This window comes from Battus philenor, unplaced genomic scaffold, assembly GCF_028537555.1.
Source record: "Battus philenor isolate CCGP_79_NKW_IND1 unplaced genomic scaffold, ilBatPhil1.0.hap1 SCAF_18, whole genome shotgun sequence".
Classification (NCBI taxonomy): domain Eukaryota; kingdom Metazoa; phylum Arthropoda; class Insecta; order Lepidoptera; family Papilionidae; genus Battus; species Battus philenor.
In genome coordinates, this window is record NW_027181680.1 from 6781566 (window position 1) to 6807415 (window position 25850).

At 35.7% G+C, this 25850-nt stretch overlaps 1 protein-coding gene across 1 annotated transcript in view; it reads right to left on the reverse strand.

Moving 5' to 3' along the window:
* The window catches only part of shd (cytochrome P450 family 24 subfamily A member shade), a 54113-nt gene extending 34205 nt beyond the window's left edge, over positions 1-19908 (reverse strand). The window contains exon 1 of the mRNA XM_068763821.1: positions 19736-19908. Coding sequence (XP_068619922.1) covers positions 19736-19786 — 51 coding nt within the window. The 5' untranslated portion in view covers positions 19787-19908. The remainder of the gene's footprint in view (positions 1-19735) is intronic.
* Positions 19909-25850: the final 5942 nt, after the last annotated feature.

Here is a 25850-nt window from a genome sequence, read left to right on the forward strand (position 1 = left end):
TGTCAGAGACAAGTTATGTAAGCGGTGTTCAAGCCTTCTTTTCAAATAAGTACAAACTATAAAAGGGAACTATGTAAAGTGAAATAATGTACCAAAACAGGGAAATCAAATTCGTCATTCAAATACTAATGAAATTTTATACAAAACTAATATAATGATTCGTGAGATTAAAGCCGCAACTTTTTCGCCACTATATTGTATAAATGTCCATTGTTATAATTACGATATACGCCGTCTAAATAGATTGTTTAATTATGATAACTGTAACGCTTCTAGTATTGAGGTTTAAGAAGAAAGTAAAAAGAATGTGATGTCTTGCGACAAAGTTATGTAATATGTTAGGAAAACGATTCCTTCTCATTTTATATAAAAGTTAATTATTTTTTTTTTCGGTTTATTAGGTTTCTTTCATTGAGGTGTTTTGGTAACCTAATATCAAGCTTTTTTGTAAACATCGCTTTTTTCAAACGAGTTTAGCTTTTTTTGTGTACCACTTTAAACACCGCAGATACGTCTTAATTACTGATATGCCGATTTAGATTTATGCTTACTATTTGCGAAAGATTTTTCCACCCGATACGATATTAATTAACGAATACATAAAAATATTTGAAACTATAGGTGCTACTGCTTTAAGTAGTGAAATAAGTTGGCTGTTTACACGTATTCTTTATGTCTCAAGGTAACCCGTGTTTACGTGACGTTGAGCAGGATTTATTCAAAGTTATACACCTTGCTTGTTTCGTCACTTTTACATTTTATTGAACTTCATACGTTTAATCCGAATACCAAAATATGTCAAAATTAGCCGGTTCGAATAATACCGCTTCAAATGATTTACTTTGTTGCATGCTCTATTTTATGTTTATTCTCTATTATTAGTTTTTAATTTAAAATGTTTATGATACAAAAATTAATTATTGATACTCATCTTATCATATCTTGAAATTTTACTTATGTAATAGACGTATTAAAACAACCAATATAAATATATATTTAGATATATATAAAAGGTATGATATATATATACACACACACACACACACATATATATATATATATATATATATATATATATATATATATCATAACTATGACTGAAGTATCTTGTATAGGAGTGCATATGGTAAAATTACAATAACAAGGTTTTCTGTGGGGGAAAAAAAAACCTACCGTTATCTTATTCAGAACGGCCTCCCCTTCGTTTAATGTAAATTAGCAATTGATGTCTGCAGTACTTTATAAAGTGAGAGAAAACACTCCGGATACAAACGATACGATATGTTTCATCTCTACGGTTGCCAAAAGTTGACACGATAATGGCATTAGAATTAATATTCTCATATTCTATAACATACAAAGTTACGCTATGGCCGATGATCTAATATAATTATGGTGGTCTGGACAAGACCGGCTATTGTTTATATACGCTTACTTTTATTTTGTCCTATGTACTAAATCGTATAAAAAAGTTACTCTGATGTTTTTTGGATTGACCAGTCGAAATTATTATTATAATATTATTATTGAGATACTAACTTGCACGGACCTTGTTCTGGGGTACAAGGTCCGTGCAAGTTTTGTTCATAGGATACGCTAGTTGCCTTAAAATGCACATAGGACTTGTGCGGCTTGTTGTACATTGAGATCGAGACTTCTTCTACCACTAGTCTACCACAGCTCAAATTTATTTACGGAGATTATAAATGTATCATAAGACAACTTTCGTCTTACTAATTAAAATTTCTTATTTAGTCACCTTTGATAAAAATAATTACAATACTAATCAGATAATCTAAAACTCATTAGTTGTAATGGTTGTTGGAAAATAACTTATTCCTTAATAGCTTTAAAAGTTTTCTTTTGAATCGTTGGTCAAAAATATCCACAGGTTCACTGGCCTACATCGGCGTCATCTAAAGAGCTCAATAAAGTCGTCTGTCCAGCTTATTAAAACAGCATCGGTCATTTGCTCTACGCGCTATGCTACCAGCCTTATGCCACTTCAAGTTACGAATTCGCTGATCTATGTAGGTTTTCTCTGCATGTCTGCGTATCTCATATCTGATTCGATCTCGTAGAAAACACCCGTACATAGCCCTCTCCATCGTCGGTTGACCGACGGTGAGCTTTCCAATAATCGATTTTTATGCCGCAAGTAATCACTGGTAATAGGTTCTTTTAAGAAATTGTAATTATGGCACATTCTAGAGATAGCAGATAATTGTTTGACATCTGTTCTAGTATCTGGCATTTGGAGCGGACCAGTATATCATCCAGGAATTCGGCACAGTACACAAAAGCCTATTCGGTTGCCCCGACCTGTTAAGCCCATTTAACAGACCGAGGCAATAGATAAAATTCTCTAATATTTTAAATAAAGTAATCATATCAAACAAATCAGACCGAATTGTTAGACTATCTTAAAAAAGTTTATCCTAGGTTCGAAATTTGTGTTGGTTATTAAAATTATAATAATGTTGATGTCTAACGAAACTTGTTGAATAGTTCAGTTTGTAGTTGATGAAAATACGCATGTAAAACAAATTCTAACACAGCGATCAAAAAGAATCATAAATCGAATAAACTACCGTTTCAATGTTATCTTGACTGCGTTAGGTATACTACAATCTCTTCGTTATATTTTACATGTTCCACTAATAGTTAGTTTTAAAACAGTTTTTACATAATGATTTCTGTAAGGTTATCTTCGCTGAGACTATTTGTTGCTTCAATATCTTTTATGAACTTATTTATCAAACTTGTTTCGCCTGACCAAAGATCTCGCTTAGGTCAAAAAACTCGTAAAATTGGACTTCGTTTGTTTTCCTTCTTTTTATATACTTTATAAATCTGACAATAATCAGCGACTAGTAAAATTAGCAATAAACGTTATGAATTATAATTTTTTTTCCTTGTCCATGTATAAATTTCAGAATATATACATGGATAATAAGAGCTATCAGAAACTACAAAAGAATAACGCACTAAAATATAACGGTAAAAATGCTAAATAATCTATAATCATAAAATCATTGACCGGCGTTGCACTGCTCGCGTCCTCCCGCGACTTCCCAAGACCTTGACTATGTCGTTGTTTCACCTAGTGGGATTACCTGCATGGTACCTTTCAGCCACAATGGCCTTCGGCTGCACAAGCAATATGCCGCGACAACTGCCACTGCAGACGAGCAATTTTTCGAGCTACGTCAATAACGATCAATCCTTATATCTAATTCAATCTCTCAGCGAAGCCCTCCATTGCCCACTGGGAGAACTTTAGCCTTCTTGTAGGCCCCTTTTTATTGATTATTAAATATATTTTTAAAAGGTACAACCTTAACCATTAGGTAACTCTAAATACATAAAAAACGAACAGTTAAATTCGTCCTATTTACACACCGAAATATTTTTAAAAGCGTCAAGTATTTATGTAATCCTAGCCTGTTTTCTTATTGTTCTACGTTATGAACATTATTATTTAAACTTTGTAAATCACTAAGGTCGACATATGTATTTCCAACCGTTATGACTTAGTATACACTACAAACAAGGTAGCGCTTAAAATTTTTTATTTCAATATCATCTAAATAACCTTTGAAGATTTATTCTGTCTGACATGAGGGGAGGCAATTTTAATAAGTTATTTAAAAGGCACAATTCCTGAACCAAAACAAGTTCCCTAATCTACCTACAAGGTCCCAGTCCAGACTCGCCAAAAATCTGCTCGCATTTCGCAGAAAATAATAAGTAAAAAACAGGGCACCTGCATACAAAGCGTATCCTTTCATGTTAATAAGGGGCAGCGCCTCATAATAAAATTAATCAACCGCGAACAAATTCTTTGCGAATCGCGGCCCGTGTTAGACGCGTCATAAATGGGTGCTTTATTCGCTAGATTATGTCTTTATTTTTAAAAAAGATTTACATTTTTGAAGTCATTTTAATGGATTCGCAGAATTCGACTCTTTGACTTTGTGTATAACAAAGACGTTTTGAAAAATAATTTTAATAAAAGTGTAAACACCCAGTGTGGTCCTGTGATGAAGATCAAAGAATTTTTGGATTGAAAGTCAAATTATTGACATTACCGCTTAAAAATACTTAATATAAATTGTAATTGATGTTTTTATTTAAATGTATCATCGTATAAAATATTGCAATTTTAACCAAAATTTTTCTGTAAATCGAGTTGAAATTATAGGTATTTAGAAAAAAAAAATTTCAAAATCGCTCCGCAAATATTTTTTTGCATAATGTGATGTGGAAACACGTTTATTTAATTATTAAAACAATTTGTGCGCGGAAAATGAATAATTCGCCTACGCGCGGTTGCGCATCGAACCATGGCTCAAATCCGACTCTCGGAACTCCAACGGCCGCGGGCGCACGTGCTGCGCGTCTTGGCTACCTGCCAAGAGCAAGCAAGAGTGCGTATCGTGCACGCCGTGCGAGTGAGCGAGACGAGTGGGCGAGACAAACAAAAGGTTGAGCGTTGTGACGACGTCCGCGGGAACTTTCACATCTGGCGGCTTTTTTATAGCAATATTACTACATACTCCCCCTTTTGACCAGGACCAGTGACCTCACAACTGGTCAAACCGACACAAGCTTTCGCGGTCGGCCGCGAGGACGTTTTGGAGCCACAGGCTCAGGAATCTCAGTGCATTCACCCTCTCGCGAATGATAGCGTCTTAAGTCAGAGACATGATACTTCCCAATGGTAATGTCGGACTTATCAGGAAACGCTAACAGGTACGTAGTTGGACTAACTTTCTTCTGAACGACGTAAGGCCCGTCTCGTTTAGGTACGAACTTAGCGCTGACTCCTTTTGCAGAGTTGCTGAGAACGTGCGTTTTCATCAATACGAGGTCGCCGACGTCGAGACTGTCACTTTTACGAATTTTATCTTTAACAGCTTTGCGGAGGTCTTGTTGGTGTTCAATACTTTCTTTGCTGGACTGGAGAGTATCTGCGAGTCTTAGCAGATAAGGTGTGATTTGCGGCACGTAGTTCTCCGCTTCGACAACTGCACGCAAGTCCGTCTGAGCTGCAATTGGTGAGCGAAGTTCGCGAGCAAAAGTCAGGTATGCAGGAGTCTGTTGGGTTGCTTTTGTCAACGATGTGTTTAAAGCGAAACGAATAAAGGGCAGAGCTTCAGGCCATTTTTGATGGTGATTTTCCACGAGGATAGCCATTTGCACCTTAAGGTCCCTGTTCTTCCTCTCCACAGGATTCGCTTCTGGATGATACAGGGGCACCAGATTCTGCTTAACACCCAAAACAAACATGGCTTTCTGCATAACATCGGCGACGAATTGGACACCATTGTCAGAAATTAATCGCCTAGGAACACCAAAACGAAGGAAAACCTCCTCTATCAAGATCTTAGCACAAGCTTCAGCAGTAGCTTCAGTAAGCGCAAACAGCTCTACCCACTTACTGGTGGTGTCTTCGACGATAAGGACCCAACGTTCACCCTTGGGACCCTTAGGAAGTGGACCGAACAAATCTACTGCTACAACTTCGAAGCGCTGTGCGGGTACTGGAGTCTGCAACAAGCCTGAAGGCTTCTCATTCGAAGGCTTGTAACGCTGACATTCAGTACAAGAATTGAGATACTCCGCTACAAAACGACGCATTCCAGGAAAATAGAACCGCTGGGAAATACGGTGCAAAGTCCTATCAACACCACCGTGATCAGCTGTTGCAGCGTCGTGACATTCAACCATAACTTGCTTCCGACGGTTGACTGGTACAACAAGCTGCGGTTCTTCCGTTTCTGCTTCCGTATATCGGTAAAGTATCCCCTTTGACATATGATAACCTCTATCTGTCCACCTACAAATCTCCACTTCTTCCTTTCCCTCCAGGCCCAGGATAATCTTCGCGATTTCAGGATCTGCGAGCTGATCTTCACGAAGAGCGGTTGCCTCCCATCGTGGCGTTTCAACCACCACCGTACAGACGCCACAAGTATCTCGAGCCTCCTCAACGCATGGCGGTCGACTGAGCGAATCTGCGATGACGGTTGCCTTTCCTGGGGTGTAGTCCACTTGGAGATCGAAAGACTGCAACTTCATAGCCCAACGGACCAATCTACCTGCAGGAGACTTCAAGGTTAGTAACCACTTCAGGGGCTGGTGGTCGCTGGCGACGCGCACGGGATGACCATCGATGTAGCCGCGGAACTTCTCGACTGCCCACACAACTGCAAGAGCTTCGCGCTCGGTGGTTGAGTAGTTTCGTTCCGCCGAAGTCAGAAGGCGGCTGGCGTACGCGGTCGGACGCTCCTCGCGCGGCGACTCCCCCTGCAAGAGAGCTGCACCTAAAGCATAGCTGCTCGAGTCAGTCCTAAGCACAAAAGGAAGACTATAATCTGGCTGGATGAGGATTGGAGGAGAGGTAAGTGATTTCTTAAGTTCCAAGAACGCGGTGACTTGAGCTTCGCCCCACAACCAAGACTGATCTTTCTTCGTCAGCATAGTCAACGGTTGCGCAACCTTTGCGAAGTTCGGCACGAACTTGCGGAACCACGAGCACGTCTGTAAGAAGGATTTCAAGTGCTTCACATTCGTCGGCTCGTTCATATCGACAATGGCGCTGATTTTGTCAGGGTCCGGCGACAGCCCTTGAGACGAAATCACGTGACCTAGATACTTAACACTTTCTCTAGCAAACACGCATTTAGCTCGATTGGCGCACAGGCTGAAGACACGAAGGCGATCGAAAACAGCTCGAAGATCCTGTAGATGCTGAGCAAAGTTTTCAGAGATCACGATGAGGTCGTCTATGTAACCTAAAATAGTAACGCCTTTTAAAGCAGACCCTGAACGAAACCTGTCAATCAGGCGCTGGAACGTCGCTGGAGCGTTGCGCAAGCCAAAAGGCATACGCTTGAATCTGAAAACGCCAAATGGTGACACGAAGGCGGTTTTGTCGCGATCCTCTTCCTTGACAGCAACCTGCCAGTAACCTGCCTTGAGGTCGATGGTGCTCATGAAACAACTTTTGCCAGTATACTGCAGTAGATCGTCGATCACCGGAAGCGGATAGGAGTCGACCTTCGTGATGGAATTCAATTTGCGATAATCCACACAAAATCTGTAGGACCCATCCTTTTTAGGTACCAACAGCGCTGGTGCTGCCCACGGAGACTCACACTCTTCGATGACACCCTCCGACAGCATCTTATTGATTTCAGCCTCCATAACTTCTTTTTTCGCAGGCGTCAGGCGGTACGGCGGGACGGCGATCGGCGGGTGGGTGCCGGTGTCAATGCGGTGTTCAGCGAACGACGTCGGTCCTCCCCCTTCTCGGAAAATGTCCTCGTATTCCTGCAATGTCTGCGCAAGGCTTGCTCTTTCAGGTGGTGACAGCATCATACCCTCGTCCGAACGCAACATGTCGGCAGAGGCGCACCCGATGAAGTTACGTGATTTCTCACAACGCAAGGGGTGAATGACCTGAGGTTGATTAGCTGTGAACCACGTTTCATTAGAAATATCAATAACCAAACCAGCTTTACGTATAAAATCAATGCCTAGCAATGTTTCATTGTTAACTGCATCTGGAAAAATAATAAATGTGATAGGTATTGATGCCCCCGCGAGCATCACCACAACGTCCACCAGTCTGACTGTCACGTCACGCACTACACCGTCAGCAAGTTTTACAGTCATGACGCTACTATGCATCGGCTGCCCTAACTTAAGCAACAAGGAGTACAGCGTGGATCCGGCAACGCTACGTTTAGCCGCCGTGTCTAATAGACCGGTACCGCGATAGCCAAAAATCTCTATGTCCAAAATTGGACGGCCTTTGGTACAAACATCCGGACGCAAGCGCTCGGTACGCGAGTTATCCACTGACCGCGCATCAGGCACATCATATACATTACAAACAGAATTTAAAAAAACAGTATTACAATCAAAAGAAACATGGGCTTGACATTGCGATGCCTCGGTTTTGGAATATAAATGCCTATTTGTTGACATAAAATCGCATGCAAAGAACGAATCCTTAGTGTCCGTATTTTTTGTATTACAGTTAACACAATTAGCACGAATAACACCTTTCATACCACAACCGTAACACGAAACTGTATGCGGATCACTTTTAGATCTAAGCCTTGAGCACTCATCGCGATTATGTCCACTCTTCTTGCAATAAACACAAAACCGTTTACCTCGATTCGGCGCATTCGCTGCGCTTACTACAGCAGGTACAGCGACGGCGGCGGCGGCGGCGGCGGCGGCGGCGGCGTTGCACGTAGCACGCGCGCGCGAGCCCGCACTCCCTGCTCGCTGATCGCTTTGTACACTTTCTCGTGTTAATTTGAAACGAGCCGTGCAACCGGCGAAGTTTCCCGACGGAGACGGATGAGCCGAAGACGACGATGGCGATGGTGATGGCGAGGGCGCTCCTGTGGTGAAGGCCGGCGATCGCAGCAAAAGACTCTCTATTAGCTGGCGGTTTGACTCCGCTTGAGCCTTGGCGAACGCCGCCATGAACGACGATAGCTGCCCCTCGGTCATGAACCTGTCCGAGTCCTCATTCTCGACGTTGTTACGGACGCCTGTAGCCTTGCAACGCGGCATCGCAAACAACAGATGCAAACCACTGACGAAATTCACTCCGATAACGCACAATTGTTAAATTTTCGATAGGATTCTTCTACGACGCTAAGATGGCGAACGGTTGAGTACGCGATTTCGTCGATAATTAGCGCGTAGGCCACGGGTTGGGAGCCAGTGTGATGTGGAAACACGTTTATTTAATTATTAAAACAATTTGTGCGCGGAAAATGAATAATTCGCCTACGCGCGGTTGCGCATCGAACCATGGCTCAAATCCGACTCTCGGAACTCCAACGGCCGCGGGCGCACGTGCTGCGCGTCTTGGCTACCTGCCAAGAGCAAGCAAGAGTGCGTATCGTGCACGCCGTGCGAGTGAGCGAGACGAGTGGGCGAGACAAACAAAAGGTTGAGCGTTGTGACGACGTCCGCGGGAACTTTCACATCTGGCGGCTTTTTTATAGCAATATTACTACAATAATCTTATTACCTTCATAATATTTCACAGAAAACTAACCATCTTCATAGAGCCATCAAAAATATTATAGGTATATATAAATTTTGTTTTATTGTGTATTACATATAAAACAAAAAAACGAGTAGTTTTACAATACACGCCCATGTAATGACCCGATACCACCATGTCAATAAATTTAATAAGTAATATTACTTATCATTAAATATCTTTACTGCTGTGTTATAATACTATATTATTGTGTACAAAAAAGGAATAAAAACCTGTCTGTTTTGTGGGTTCTGTTCATAACAAGGCTCATTTGGAGCCCTCATAACTTTAGGCCAAATTATGCCATTATAGAAGAGCTCTATCTGATTTTTATTTCTATCGAATTTTCTTCTCGCGGCGTTCTCAAGTGATTCTCTAATATAATATTTATATTAAGTACATAATAATATAAATAAATAAAAACGAACTATTGAGATCCATGACATTCTGTCTACGATTAAAGAAATAATGCATTAACAGCCACTGATCCAGACGGGGTTCGGTCTTCTCGTGTATAAAGTCTAAACGGAGTTTCCTTTTTTTCAGGAACCATTAATGGTATACGGTGCATCCGCTTAAATGACCTAAGAACTTGTCGACTTCTCAAGTTTTCGAGAAAATAAATATTGTAATGATCTGAGCCAAGAGTCCTAAGAGTCCGTTTGCATATTTCTGGAAAAAGGTACTTTGGCATTCTATTACTTCAAACTATGTAATGTTCTAAATGCCAGTGGATAAACAGAATTTAGTTATGCAGAATATTTGTTGTCCTTCTCAATAAATAAAATAATTTGACTCAAATTTTCTCGTTTTAGATCTTAACATATGACCGGTTCATGTCCCATCTACATGATTCTTCCTTCATGATTCGTTCCAGACCTCCTTGGTAACATTTTTCTTAGCTTATAAAAAAAGTATATGTTTAAAAAGTTTATCTTACGGTATACTAAGCACGTATCATTATGTCTATATACTGACAATCTATAATTTGTTTTGCTGTTAGACAATTTATCTCAAATATTTGTTCAACACTCTCCTCGCGAAAAAATATTTAAAGACAAACAAAAAACGACAGTTAAGTAACTTTTAACACGAACTGATAAGGCAAAATGTAATGTTATATTTTTATTGCTTTTTATATTAACACTAACAAGCAAGAACTTATTATTTTTATTATACATTCATATTTTATTTATATATTCAATTATTGCTTTTTAAATTTTTGGTATTGTAAATTATATAGAAAGAGCCGACATGAATGATAACGAGTTTTTTACATCATAACCTACGTAAATAGATACCTAATTTATGATAATCAAAAAGTTTTTTAAGTTCAAATTGACTGTCATATTATTCTTCACATTATTTCAGCCAAAGAACGTCCACTGTTGAACCGGTTGGAAGCGGCCTGCATCCAGCGTCTTCCAACGACCTTGGTCGTCTGTCCACATTGTAATCGCACGTCCTAAGGTACTCTTGCCTGCCAGTAGAACCTCAAGGACTATCGGCTACTTGTTCTGCGTGATATGTGGTCAATCCGTTGAACTTTTTGGGCTTCTTTCATTCGTCTACGGATTTCCTCATTTCTTATTCAATCTCGTAGAGAAATCCCGAGCATAGTCTTGTCCAGGCCTCGCTGTGCAATTATGAGTTTGACAATGAGCTCAGAGTGAGAAACCACGTTTTAGCACCATAATTCATCACTGGTAACACGTTGATCGTAGACTTTCTTCTTAAAGCACTATTATTAAATATAATTATGTTAATTTGTTGTAACAATACTGTATGTTGCAAAATTTAATTCAATCAGTATAACTACTATAGCTGTTTAAGTACGTCGAGTCTAACATCTTCGCATTGTTCTCAAAGTCGTTCATGTTGTCCGTAGTTTGAAGAGGTATCTCATACAGTCACAACTAACCAGTATAAGTTCAATACACAACAAACTACAATTACGTGTAACATTTTTTAAATACGTATATTTAATACACTTTTAAGGCAGTACGAAATTACGACAGATATTTATAAATAAGTATCCGTAAAACTGTTTTTGAAAACTCTCTCTTAGACTGTGGTTATGCCGTCATTTTAATAATAAATTTATTGTACATTAAAATAATGTTATAAAGTCAATAAAGGTATATATTATAACTTGTTCTACTTGCGCTACATCTAAAAGAATATTAGTAAATGTGAAAGTAATTGTTAATATCCGTATTGTCATAAGTTCAATTGCAACGTAGCGTCTCGACTCAAGATGGAATTCGCTGAAGGCCTGCAACCGGCACCCGATACGCTCTCACCGCTTCCGTGTTTATCGAGGCCGGTTCACGCGGTTCACCGGCAGCTTTAATTGATTGCACTCCGCATCAGCTTCATAACGTCACACTAAATAACATTTAATTCATGTGTCTGTCACCACACAACATCAGCCCTTACTATCTTCACTTCGGTTAATAGAAGGCACATAATTAAAAAGAATTCTTATTAAAACGTAAAGAAATTACGAACATAGCGTTCTCTATACGTGTCGTTACCCAAACTGCAGATTGAAGACGTGAGTATATCATTTTGGCTGCCTTAAATAAATGTTACAGTATTAATTATTAACAATTCATAGTAGTATTAAAATTACATAGAAAAGAATCACCGCGTTAGTAACAATTGAATTATAAATACTATTCTTTTAGTGTTATCAATAAGATTGAATGTACAAAACTGTGACAATTACCATAAATCGATAATGTCGTGACAAAAATAATCGCAGCATACTTAAGTGCGTGACAAAACTCACATCTCTTCTAATCAGCTACACATGAGCGCAATATGTTTTTACACCCAAAAATAGTCAAAATCTCATTAATTTACCAAAGCTATATATCCTTTATAAACTTTTTAGCCGTCCAATGGGCAGTACTACGATTTTATTAATTTATATCTACAGTCTTGTCATAACTGAAGCTCAATTTCTAATAAAGCACGTAATTAAAATATATTCTGTACTTAGAAACATAATTAGACGTAAGCATCAAAAAGAAATTAAGTGAAAAACATCATTAAAAAGAAAAACAAGAAGAGGGTTTCGGACTAAATTCATTGCAATAAATCTCTCTTAAATCGTTTATATGTCTTCTTTTATGTTAATGTTTGTAGTTGTTGCCAATTCGGTATTTTCAGCTGCAATCAGCGCCAAAGTTAGATATATCGGATGTACGTATGGGGCACAGCTTTCCCGCAGACTGGCGCGACACCGAGCACGCTGCTCGTTTTGTTTCCCGAAGGTCGCCCGGTCCGATCGTCTCGCCACATCGGATATGTGTCACTATAACACTACGCATACGTCTGCTTCCCTTCGTATAACCTTCAGGCCAGACGGGGACTCGATATTAATACAAAATGTCGCTCTAAATGATTTTCTCCCGCCTTTGCTTCCCGCCCATTGCATAATTATATTCACACTTGTATCAAATTTTAATTGTCCGTGTTTATATTTTATTTTAATAAATTTAAATACATTAATTTAATTTTATTATATCTAGTAACTAATGTTAATTCGGTTCTGGAATACCTGACGTGTGAACAAATCGACAGTGATGTTAAAATGTAAATAGTTGTATAAAATGTTAAAATGGTTTTGAAATTCCGATAATAGGGAGGTCAATTGCACTATATCTTATTGGAATGGCACCTCGGTAGGTAAATAACAATGCTTGTTTGTCCTTGACGGAGGTTCAAGGCAAGCCGTAGGCGCATAGTCGTCGCCACGAAATTTCGTATCACGAAGGATTACGACCGGTTCGGCAATCCATTAACATACTAATGGGGTAGTTTTAGCCAACAACCAGTTATAAAACCATCGATGACGCGTTTTTTACTAAACAAACACGATGATTTTTACGAATGTTTGAAGTTACAATTCTATTAGAATGTGTCTGTAATTGGTATTTACACAATTTAATTATACATACAGTTATATTTTTATGACGTGTTGTTTATATTGAAGGCTCCTTATAAGGCTCTAGGTCACATTGAGAGCAACAGAGAGGACTTTAATCGCAGCTTCCCTGCGAGATCGAATTAGGATTGAGAAGACCGCAGACGAACGAACGTCAACCACGTAGTTCATCTGAAGTGGCAGTAAACGGAGCGCAACCAACTGCCGTAGCGGCCTAAAGGTGAGACCTATGGCTTTTAGTGTGGTTCAATGGCTCATGTGATGATGGTGATACAATTTAAGATTTGATATGTGCATTAGCGTAACAAACACATCACAATACGCCACACCGCTCTTAATTGAAGGAAATCCAAAGAATTTCTTTTAAGCATATAAAGAAAACATTTCGTACAGCCAACAACGTATTTTAGGAAAATACTCTCATTATAAATTTAATGTAAACATTGCGATATGGACACACTGGTTACCTCACGGTCTTGACTTTGTAACGATGTGATCTCAAGTAAAATAGTAAATATTTGTCACCAAAATTGTTTACATACATGTAGTATGCGAACGTACTTTCTAGGAAGATGCAATAATAGCATAAGAAAGTATAAAAAGTATTGATAATTACCGAAATTGTTATTATTGATAATATTAAGTATAACAACAAGGGAACATTTTTTACATTTTTCTTAAAATCCTTTAGACATATATAGACACGTTAGATGTGTAATAACATACATCATACCATGAGGACTTTTACATAAAACTTCAAAAAAATCGATTATCTTGTAAGAAAAAAGTACAACTTGGCAAGAACTATTATATTTGATATTATGTAAAACATTTTAGAATAACAATTTTTTTTCTTCGGTATTAAGTAGACAAAGATCGCAAAAACTATCCACATTAAGTATAACGAAAATACTAAGTTTAAATTACATGAGCTGTTTATAAGGATCTTTGTTGTATAGTGGTTAATTTGCAGAAATAAGATTCAAAGGTACCGTTTGTATTTTTAACCATATTGTCGTGAACCATACCCAGAGGGCTTTCATCAAATACTCGTAAATTTCAATGCGTAAATAAACCAGGCGACTGACACATGACGGTGTTCAGTCGTGAAACAGAACCATTCATCAAGTTGAGATAGAAAAAAAAAAAAACAAACGGTATTAACACATATAATTAAATAAATAAAAACGTTAGCAAAATATTTTTTTGTTCAATTATATTACTATAAAGAAATTCGTTTGACAAACGATACAATAATGTATTAATCACTTCTCTTTTAAGAAATTAATAAGCATTGAATTAATGCACGGTGCTTATAAAAGGAGAACTATGTATTTTTGTATGTCACTTTATCTTTGAAATGGGTTAAAATAATTACTCCTTTGGCAAGGTTATGACATAAAAAATCTGAAATTTATGGTTGGGTAATTTAAAAGAGACTATAAATGCATTTCTTAAGTAGTGACCCTAATAAAAAAGATATAAAGTGTTTTTCATCAATAAAAATTTTAGCATATTTCCCATGAAGCAATATTAAGTAATCTTTTAGTACGTATGTTCTATGAACATTTTGTTTATAACAATTATAAAAAATTACCCCATGTCTTCATTTTATTACATACATTCATAATAATGTCTGTAAATATCCTAACCTGATTTCATAAATAAATCTATAACACCATGAGCTATTTACAAAATGAAAATACAAAAACAAGCTTCAGCTTTAGTACTAGTAGTTCATGGTACCCTCACTCTGATGACATAGGAATTATAATGCCGGCGCATTTTTATTTCATGTACTGCCCAAACAGGCTTCGCAAAGTGATCATAATCATAATGATCATAATGATCTTCATTAAAAAGGTACCTTATTATTAATTTACAAATACATGTTCCTCATTGATATCATCTGTACCTACGTCTAGACAAATATTGAGTTGAAAGAAATCATTATTGACGAAAGATAAATGAATACTTGTATCAAATAATAAATATATTGACATGTCTAATTAATTTATTGTGCAAATATTAAAATAGTTCAATTTCCTGTGGAAGATCGGTACAGCATACCTTTACGACGTAAATTGTCTAATTACTTTGTTAAGGTAAGAAAGAAATCTTTAGTGTTATCGTTAAGTGATTCAGTTGAAACGAAATACGAATTTTGTCGAATCCACGTTAATACAAGAGATTAAATAAAAAAGGTAGTATCCGTCCATCTAGATTAGCCCAATTTTGAGAAAAACATCACTCGCCGCATCAAACTCGAGAAAGCAATCTTCGGGAAACTCCGAAACATCTTTTCGTCCAAAATACCGCTACATGTAAAGATGAAGGTCTTTGACTAGTGTGTGTTGCCAGTGAATGCGGATCCGAGACGTGGTGGACGCTTACAATGGGCCTTATAAAGAACTCTGTCACCCAGAGAGAAATAGAGAGAGCTATGCTCAAAGATTCGCTATGAAATCAAATCGAATATGAGAAGATCTGTAGAAAAACTAAAAAAAAGTTTCTGAGTAGTGATCACCAGCGACGTGGACTAGATGGCCAACGACATAGTTATGAAATCGGGAAGTCGGTGGATGCGGCAGCGCTGGATCGGTCATCGTGGCGCACTGTGAGGCCTATGCCTTACAGTGCGCGTCTATACACTGATATGATGATGGTTATGGCGATGATGATGATAATGAATAATAACCAGTAGTAAAGAAACATATCCTGTGCAAAAATATGAGGGCAACCACAAACAAAGCAATTTGATCTGTCAGGGAATACGCCAGTTAACGCTCATCAAATTCAATGCTTAAACTTAAAATGAAAACACCGACAACATAAAACTTGTACTAAAAAATTTATAGCCAATAAAATTTGTCGTTGCGTCCAAACAGTTGATAGCGTTTAGCGTTTCTGATTTATAGTCAGAATAACTTTAATATCAGGGAAATAAGCGGTATTATCGACCCAATCGATAATTAAACATAATTAAAGATCGAAAAAACATTTTGTTAATAATTTATTAACCTATATTTATACACTAAGCGAGACGACAGTTTTCGTCTCATGTCTTTTTACTCTTCGTTGATGTCTCGTGAAACAATGCAATTTATCTTTAAGAAGTTTTTTTTTAATACGATTTAGACAAAGATCCAATTAAAATAAAAAAAAATCAACACATTTTGAATCATGTAAAAAAAATGTAGCAGAAGTTCACATAGTAAACCTGTTTTGTATAATTAAAATATCAGACAAAATAATACCAATCTGACTTTTTTTCAAATTAATCTAAAAATAGATTTTGTTTTTACATAATAGATTTTAATAGTATTAACAAATTGACTAAAAAAATATATTTTGTTTTAAAATTATTAATTCTTCGTGTATAAATCGTGACAATTTTTAATAATTCCCAACAAAACACAATACAATCTCATTAACATTTAATCGTTATCGTATTTCTTAAAAGCGCCTTTATTTAAAAGTCAACTAATATCATTAATAGCGTGAACCTTCTGGCCCGCTAATTTTATTTCATGCGAAACGACGCCATGATAGAATAACCTTGACAAATATTGTACTTATAAATGATACATTAAAAATTAACTTAATCAAAAAGTAACTAAAAAAATTACCATTAAAGATTTGTATGCAACTAAACAACTCAGAATTCTGTAATATAATAATTTTTATTTACTTTTAATATAATATGTAATTAGCAGTTCCTTTTTGTATTTAGTGTGTTTAACAGTTATCGCCTACGTTTTCCAAAATGTCGGACGTTTTGTCTTGATGCTTGGGAGGTACAGCAGCTGTTGTATTTTGAATAAATAACAGAACAGTGAACATTTTTGTGAAATATGAGAACGTATGGGGTATCCGATGCCATTTGCAAAATAATCATTAAAGAACACATAATAAAATAAAAAAGTAAAATTTAAGATTATATAAACGGCAGTTTAATCGATGCTCGTTCAACCTCTTAACAGTAAACTATAATTTAGTAGCAAGTGACACTTGTATACACTGATTCCTAATTTCTAATTTACATTTCGGATGGAGCACACTTGCCGTCGTTAGCGTCGTTCTGCTGTTGACATTGAAAGCTTTACAGTGTTTGATATGGGAAACAGCAGAAGGCGCATAGTCTAGAGCTCATTAAAGTAACTTATCCATTATTACATATTACATTATTGATTTTACGGGAACTAGCACTCCTTTTTAACTTTAGTCTAAAGATGATAAGTTCTATAATAGGTCAGCAATTTTATTCCTTAGAGCACCCATCGAATCGGAACAAAATAACATTTAAACACCACTGTTTGGAATAAAAAATGGTAAATTATGACGTATACGTCTAACTAATTGTTAAACATAATTTTAAAAGAGCGGCTGTTGAGTTTTTGGATTTCAGTAGATACCAGTATTCAGAGCCAGTGGTTGCTTACTACTTATAATCTTAAAATAATTGACGATAAGTACAATTAAATATTTTTATTTTTATTTAATTGAATATATCACAACAATGAATTATAGTTAGACAAGATCCAATTAAAAATTATTCCGTGCAATGTGAGGATGCTAATACACTAGGCCGAAGGAACGGCGTGTCTTTACGGACGGTGGTGGTTCTGTAATGCGTGAGACTACTCAACCGCAACGTTGAATATTCAGCATTTTGTTCACTCATTGTATTTATATACAAACGGTCACTTACTCTAGTCAGTATCAAGGTTATTTTTTTAAAAATAATAATTATAAATTTTCTAAAATATTAATAAATACTACCACAATATAGAAGCATTTCTTTGTACTATATTAATAAGGGATGACGTTTGAACTGTCTGCAACCAAACAAGATTTTTTTCCTAAATTTGTAAAATTATTTCAATGATACTGCATAGTTTTATCAAATATTATTACCTGTGAATGCCTTCAGCTAAAATTTTAGTTGCTGAATTTTTATTAATAGTAAAAGTCGCAATAATTTACGGAAAAAAAATATTAATTCAGTGGTAGCAATTAAGAGATAAATAAATAACACAGTATACATTTCTATGAACATCAGCAGCATCGTATAACAAATAAGTATATACTACGTCTAATCCTTAAAGGACGGAGAAAACAAATCTAGTATATGATTATTGGCTTTTGCGTGTTATGTCGTCAATAACTATATATTTTTACTTAATATGTAATACACCACGTTTTAAAATACTTTATTACTTATATCTCATAAGTAATTAAGCATTAAATATCAATCACTAAAAAAGAAATTGCCTATCATAAGATATCTTAGATTTTAAAAAGACGTTTTATATGCTAAATAATATTAAAATGACTCTAAACAAATAAAGCTTATTTAGTTAAAATAATAGGTTTTCTTACAAACAATTTTTATTTAATATATAAATATTTTTGCCTCAAAAATTTTATTCATTAAAAAAAAAGATTATTAAATGAAAGATAAAAATTGCAATCTATAACGGATTACCAAAATTACAATAAATATTTATTTTTAATATTAATGTGTTTGAGTTAGATAGACATCGGAGAGTTCCGTACGAACAAACACCTGCACCATCGAGCAGAAGTGCTACCGTATTTCATTTTTATGCTGCAACTAAAGTTCAAACAACATAGTTGCGGTGTTATATTCTGATAAAAAATACACATCGCACATTTTCTTACTATCACGTCCGCGAAAAGAACAACTGGCTTCTCGTCAGCCATAAACAAAATGTACACAAGTACGTCGTTTAAAAAAGAAGTTGTGCTTTTTAGTTTTATTAAATCTACGCTCGATATTCAACCTTTAACAATTAGTTCATTTTATTACGCTTAATGCCACTTGTTGTTTCCGTAACCATCGACACGTACCCTTTAATTTGCAACAGGATAAACCTAAACAGCCTTCAATGAACGTATTAGAAAGGTCAGACACTATAAAACAATTATTGATACACACAGGAAGTAGTGAACTTTAAAGTAAGTAATTCAACCGTAACCGCTGTTTCGCTTCATCGGTTAAGTTTACTTAATTGATAGCGAACAAAATTAACTTATTTAATATTCAATGCGACCGGCACAATTAAATCCACCCACAACAAACTGCTCGGAATACGCAAAAATGTCCCTGCCGATCGGCATTCTAGTTTTATAAAAATATTCACCTGTACAGAAATTTACATAAAATAAAGGAGACGCAATTATTATTTTATTTATAATTTACTTCTTTTGCTCGGAACAGTAGTTAAAATAAAAAATTTCTATGACAAACGATTTCCATTATCCCCCAAAACACGCGATTCCTATGTTACCACAGCAGACTTGTACAAGAAATTACTGAATAATTTATAATTTCCACTGCCATGCGTTTTTATCCATCTTCTGGGTTGGATTGATTTGTGTCTGACCATTTACAAACGTGGTGCAGGTTGCTAAGTGAAATAACAAATACATCCGAGAAATAGTTTTTAAACTTAAATCAAGAGCATCACTTTTAATTAATCCAGTGAGAATTTTTATTTATAAACCGAAACGATAACAATTTTATAAAACACGCAGAGAATGACTTAAGATATAGATAATTAAATAAGCCGCAATATACACAAAAATTTAAAAGCAGTAAATCGTGTTGTAAAACTATTTAAACAAATTCTGAAATCAAAATTAACAATTTGCCGGTATATAAATTTACTTACCCAAAAGCTTTCCACGTAGTGAGAAAAAAGGAAAACTCCCGGAAGAGACATCGTTACCAAATAAAGTTCACAGCGAGAATGACGGTGTGTCCACGGTTCGGTTTTTATTTATACACTTATTGTTTACTAACATCACATAAGAATTCCTTTATATGTCCGACAGACGAAGTGCCGGCGCGTAGACCGCACGCTCAGGGTCCCCTGCAAGCGAGTGCCGACTGCGAGCAAGACGCCACACTGCGCCCCTATATACCTAACCTACTACTTCTTGCTTTAGTCTGAACGCTTGATTTCACGCTCTACATCCCCGAATTAATAACTATGGTTCTTGGATACCACTCAAGCACCAAGGTGCATCGCATCGCACACGTGACTGAAACTTAGTCCAACTTTCTAAGATAAATAGCTCAGTAATTGTAATTGACCCATTGAGAATTCGATAAGGGCTCGGTTGGCGAATCAAATTCTCATTAAACTGGTTCAAGGACTCCCTGGCGATAATGTTAGATGTGTCAAGTCCCATGCAACTGTTAGCAGATAATCGATTCCTGATTGATGTACCATAAACGGTATGTGCGTTGTGCAATACCTACAAACAAATACGAAAATATGCGTATCGAGCGTGATACTCGCTTTAATCTCTACAATTTCCAGCGTGATTTTGCTTGTATAAGTTCATTATAATACACCTAAATCATAATAGATATAATGTCATTAAACTCGCGATGGAAACATGTAATAACAGTGTCTAGTAAATAATAATTCAGAGTATAAATAAGCGGTCTTAAGTGTGGGCAATAAAAATATAAAAAGATAAAAGAACAACTAATGTGACATAACATAATGTTAATAAAATCTTAAATTATTGTTTTATTTATTCATTATGTTTAAATTTATTTCGTAATAAGGAAGTGTGTTTTATTATCACGGCTTCATACTGACCACTACCGATACGTTGAGAGAAAGACAAATAGATTAGTGATATTAATTATTGAATTTATATTAGGTGAACTCACTTACTGTGATACTCAAGCATCACTATTATTAATTAAACTATATATACTATATTAATTTAACAATATATTTAATTAATAATCTTGACATATTATTTATTGATGCGAGAGTAAATTAATTGATTTAAATTGATGGGGGGTAAGTCTTTAGTTAACTCATAGATACTAACGAAAATAAACTACTTGTATTATTTAAAAATAAAACAGAAAATTTCTCTAAGAAGTATATTGTCTTATTTTTCTAACCATGTTGTAAATAATGTTTTATAAATATTGTACATGAATTTTAAAGCTGAAATGCTATTTACGACAGACACGTTTAACGTTAAAGTTTATTGATCGACGACGACACTCTGGCTAGACAGGGAACCTACTAGTCAGCCTAAGCATGGCGAGAATGTCTTCAATATTCAAACCCTTCATAGATAGAATATAGAGACTGGAGATTTATAATGTACACTGTCTTAATAATAATTTTAATCTATAAAACGAAGTACAGTTTTAAACCTTTGACTTATATATCACACAAAACAGAAATGTTTATTCGAAGTAAAATTAGTTCAGGACGTCTTCACATAGTGTAAACAAATTTTCTTTTATACTGCAAAGAATTTAATGTTTACAATTGCATTTAACTCTTGCGATCAATTAATTTAAAATTTCATATGTCTTCAACTTGAACTATGAAGGTTACTTCGAGCTAACAAAATTTAAAACAGCCGCATAATTCTTTCCCCTCCTCCCACCGTGATGAAGCGAACAGTATCTGAAACAACGGTTCTGAGTGGCCTTAATGAATGTTTTAGATGATGACAAGGTGTTTGTTGAAATTGGAGCATCATTAATTTTTAATGTTCTGTCGCGTAAGACGTAAGGCACCCTCTAGGAACGATGTAGAGATTTTAGTGGATGCAAGCTCGACATAAGCTTTTCTGGACTCGTTTAAGGTCGAATATAAGAACACACAAGACCAAAAAAATATATATTCGATGTTTACAATCAACAGATAAAACCAAAAAAGTAATTCCGATGTGGCTATAGCTTCTCTCTGAATCGTTTGTTAAGCTACGTGTCTTTAGCGTTGTGCCATCTCGAACCAGGAGACACTGCAAATGCCAACAGGCCAAGAACATTATCTATGCCAAAAAATAGCTCTAACCTTAGCGCTTAAGAAGAGTTGCCTTGCAGCGGCGGTGAGAAATCCAATTTTGATGCCAATTTTTAATTGATAGCGAAACTGTTTGCTGCATATTTCGAGCTGCGGTGTTGAACTAGTCCGCTACTCATACTTTTAGAGAACGTGATAAATAAACGATGTTCTCAGTGCATATTTAAGAAAAAGACCGACCAAGTTTTCTACAGAAGAGGTCGCTGTGACTAGTACTCAGATTTATATATTATATATAACAATGTTTCCATTTCGTTGGGCTACAAAGTTTTCAATTTCTCCATTTAAACAAAAAAAAACCTCTATCTTAATCAATTATGGCACAGTTCTGCTTCCAACGTAAAACGATACTAAAAATGATCACGTCACAATTCCAGCATAAAAAATAATATTACAAAATATATTATAAACATAATATAATTTGAAAGTAATTTATGACATTTGAATATCATTTTAATAAACACTATATAAAAAGTTAAAGAAATAATAAAAGGGAAAATTCCTTCGCATGTATACATTGATAACTTTTTGCCATCTTATAGGTGACAATGACATGATGTCGTTGCTGTAGAAATAATAATGAGACAAGTAGTGTTGCCAGTCCATTTCATTTCTTTATGACCTGCCCATACATGAAGACTTGAAGACGACATATTGAGTGTTCTCGTGATGATAACATGAACTGCGTAAAGAATTCTGAAGTCACTGACACAGGGGGAAACCTGTAGGGGGGAAGGTCTATGTAATCGATGTACTTTTGTTTTGGAGAAAGATGTGTATGGTCCAGCGTAATCATGATGAAAGATTACATTTCTTCTATTGATTGATTCCGGTTGTTTTCTTCTTACTTTCGTTTATCTTATCTTATGTTCGTTGTCGCTCATCAGTTGTTGGCCGTAGAGATCCGAATTTTATTATGAGCACACCATTCATACAGTATCTCGTTATTGCCTTTTTACCCGGATTTTACCAGTGTCTGTGAAGCTTGACCTATTTTCGACAATGACTTTTTTCTCACATTCTTGTCTGTTTCCAGTTATTAAGCTCTTCAAAAACGTTTCAGACATTGCGTTACAATAAAGAATCACAAACAACTAGCCAGTTCATTAGCTGTATTTCAGTAAGCTTTTGTGGTACCCAAATATTGAGCTTTTTTGAATGTCCAGTGTACCCTTTTTGTCAAATGGGTCAAAACTGTTTTGTTGTCAATTTTCATTTCTTCTGCTACGTCGTAACTTTTGGAATGCAATATTAAACTACGTTTTCAAAACTGACGTTAATTTCATACGCAACTAAGCGAATGAATCGAGATACAGCTCAAAATTCCCAGTTTAAAAACGCTTAAAACTTTGTGCTACTTCGGCACGTAATTAGGTCAATAAAAGTCACATTTTATAGCAGCTGGCGTTGCATTTTTTCCTTTTTTTTGTGTACAATTTTAAAATGTTTCGAACTTCTTCATAAAATTCACTCATTTTGACAGAAAGAAAATTAAATGAAAAATAGCTCCGTTTCGCAGCTAGTTTTTTTTAACTAGTTCCTTGTTTTAAAATGAGTTTTAATTTGTCGAAACCAGCCAGGTACAAATAGTATAGACAAAGAGACAAAAAAGCATATACAGACATACAAATGTCTATATATACTTTATGCAAAAACTTTTTGAATGTGAAATTGTTTAAAAAAATCAATGATACCAATGATTTTGAAGATACCAATGATTTAGTTTTTATTATTTTAAAAAAGTTCTTAATAACGAAAAAAATATGTGCCTTTTCTTAAAAGTTTAATCATTTTTATAGTCGAATAATCGTCAAATCTTAATAAATAATATTAATTCACGAAAAATAATGATACAGACATAAAGTTAAAAATTTATGTCAGTATTATTGTTTTTATAGTAATAACAAAAAAAAGGGTTTTGAGCAATTGTTTATGTGATTTTAACATAAAGAAATATAATATAAATCAAAAAATCAATAAATTTAGTGTAAAAGTGGGTCATACACATAAATTTTTCATTTTGATAGCTTTCTAAAAAGGATTAAAAGTACCTAATAGTGTTAACATTAATTGATCGAACATTGAAATGGATTACATAAATCATTTCCAATTCTTAGTAAGTTTACCATAGCATTTTTCAATCATTTTCAATCGACATATGAGGCATGCGAATAAAATAAAAATAAAACAAGTCTTGAATCTAATAATAATTAATTAAAATCTTGATCACACTAACGCTCATTATACGCCGGTACAGGCCCTCGAGGAAGAAAACCTATAAGCTGGTAAGACTTCAGCCGTTTTGAATACAGCTTGCTATATTCCTTCAACCTTCTTTAAAATCAGAATGCGCCATCCCCGAAACGCATTGACTAACCAAAAAGTTCCACAACCCATACACAACACTTCCACTTCAAATACTCTTGGCGCTATATCTATCTAGACTGCTTTTAGAACAAATAGCCAACTATCACTCACCACAGAATTGCAATAGGCTCAAAAAATTAAGAAACTTTAAAAGCTGAAGCTGAAACTGAAACTACTGTATCGACCTATTTTCTATGAAAACGCAAATATTTTCGGTAAAGCATTTGACCTCAATCTCATTTGATCTTAAGCGATGACGAAGCCTACGATGGTACATGCTTGCCAAGAAGAAACCAATTCATTCTTGTCTTGTAGACCACTAGATTATAATTGTCTGAAAACAATGACGCTGGTAGGTTGTTCCTGTCCTTGGCTGTTTGCACTATAAAAATATTAGCAAAACGCTTAGTACGGGTGGAAGGAATTTCAACTGTGTACGGATGTCGTGAATTCGTACGTCTTGTTGTCTGATGGAAGAATATGGGAATTATTTTCTGTAATTCCGAAGCACACTCTCCACAATCCAGTCTGTAGAATACCGATAAACTGGCAACTTCGCCGATGCTCTCTGCTCGCTTTGAAGCTTAGTGATCACCAAAGTATCGTTATCAATCAACCCCTTGGCTCGTCTATGTGTGAAGTCCAAAACATCGAGCTGGTACATTGCCATATAATATCTGCATAATACTAGATACAATCAAACGAGTGAGGGCAGGATGTCCTTGTGTTTTAAAACTACAATTGGTCAATGTCTTCAGAGACATAGACTACTCTTTAAGAATCCTTTTAGAAGTACTTAAAGAATTACTCTAAGAAAGCCTCATCGCACCCAAATCTTCTCTCTTCTTTCTTGTTACATTACGCAAGTAGTTGTCAGTAAAAATAATTAGCGATACTTTCAAAGTTTTAAACACCAATAAATACTAACGTCTCTGTGCTACAAACTGCTAAACTCGAATTAACAGGCGGAGTTAAAATTCTTCTTTAACTACTACAAAGTAATTATGAGCTATATTTAAAAATTGCTAACATATCGGGAGTACAATAAATATTAATTGAAAACATTTTTAAGCTATATTTTCACAACATTTTCAAATTTTTTTCTGTGTTATTTAAACTAACGTAAATAGCCAAAATAAGAAGTGTTGCTATTATTTTACTGAAGGTGTTTTAAAAATTACCGGTCACTAAAAAAGATCAAGTCATATTTTTACGCTCCCTTGCGGAAAACAAAACTGTTAGAAAAAGGAGTCATATTGCCAGTGTGATAACTGACAGATGTTTTTCTCGAAAGAGAAAAGGACCGCAGACGACCGAAAACAGCGTACTTAGCCCAACGGATTTGAGATATGGTGGCAGTGGACAAGCCAGAAAGTCGTTGGGCTTCATGATTTTGGAGAGAAGACCACGGATCGGCAAGCGATGCACTTCAACCCACAGGGCTCAGATGACCTTAATCAAAACCATAGAATTTTTACCCGTATCTTAGGATTTTTTGTCTTTAATAATTTTTTAACATTTCTTTCTATAGTCATTCTCTTCTATCGATCCTCATATTCTATTCTAT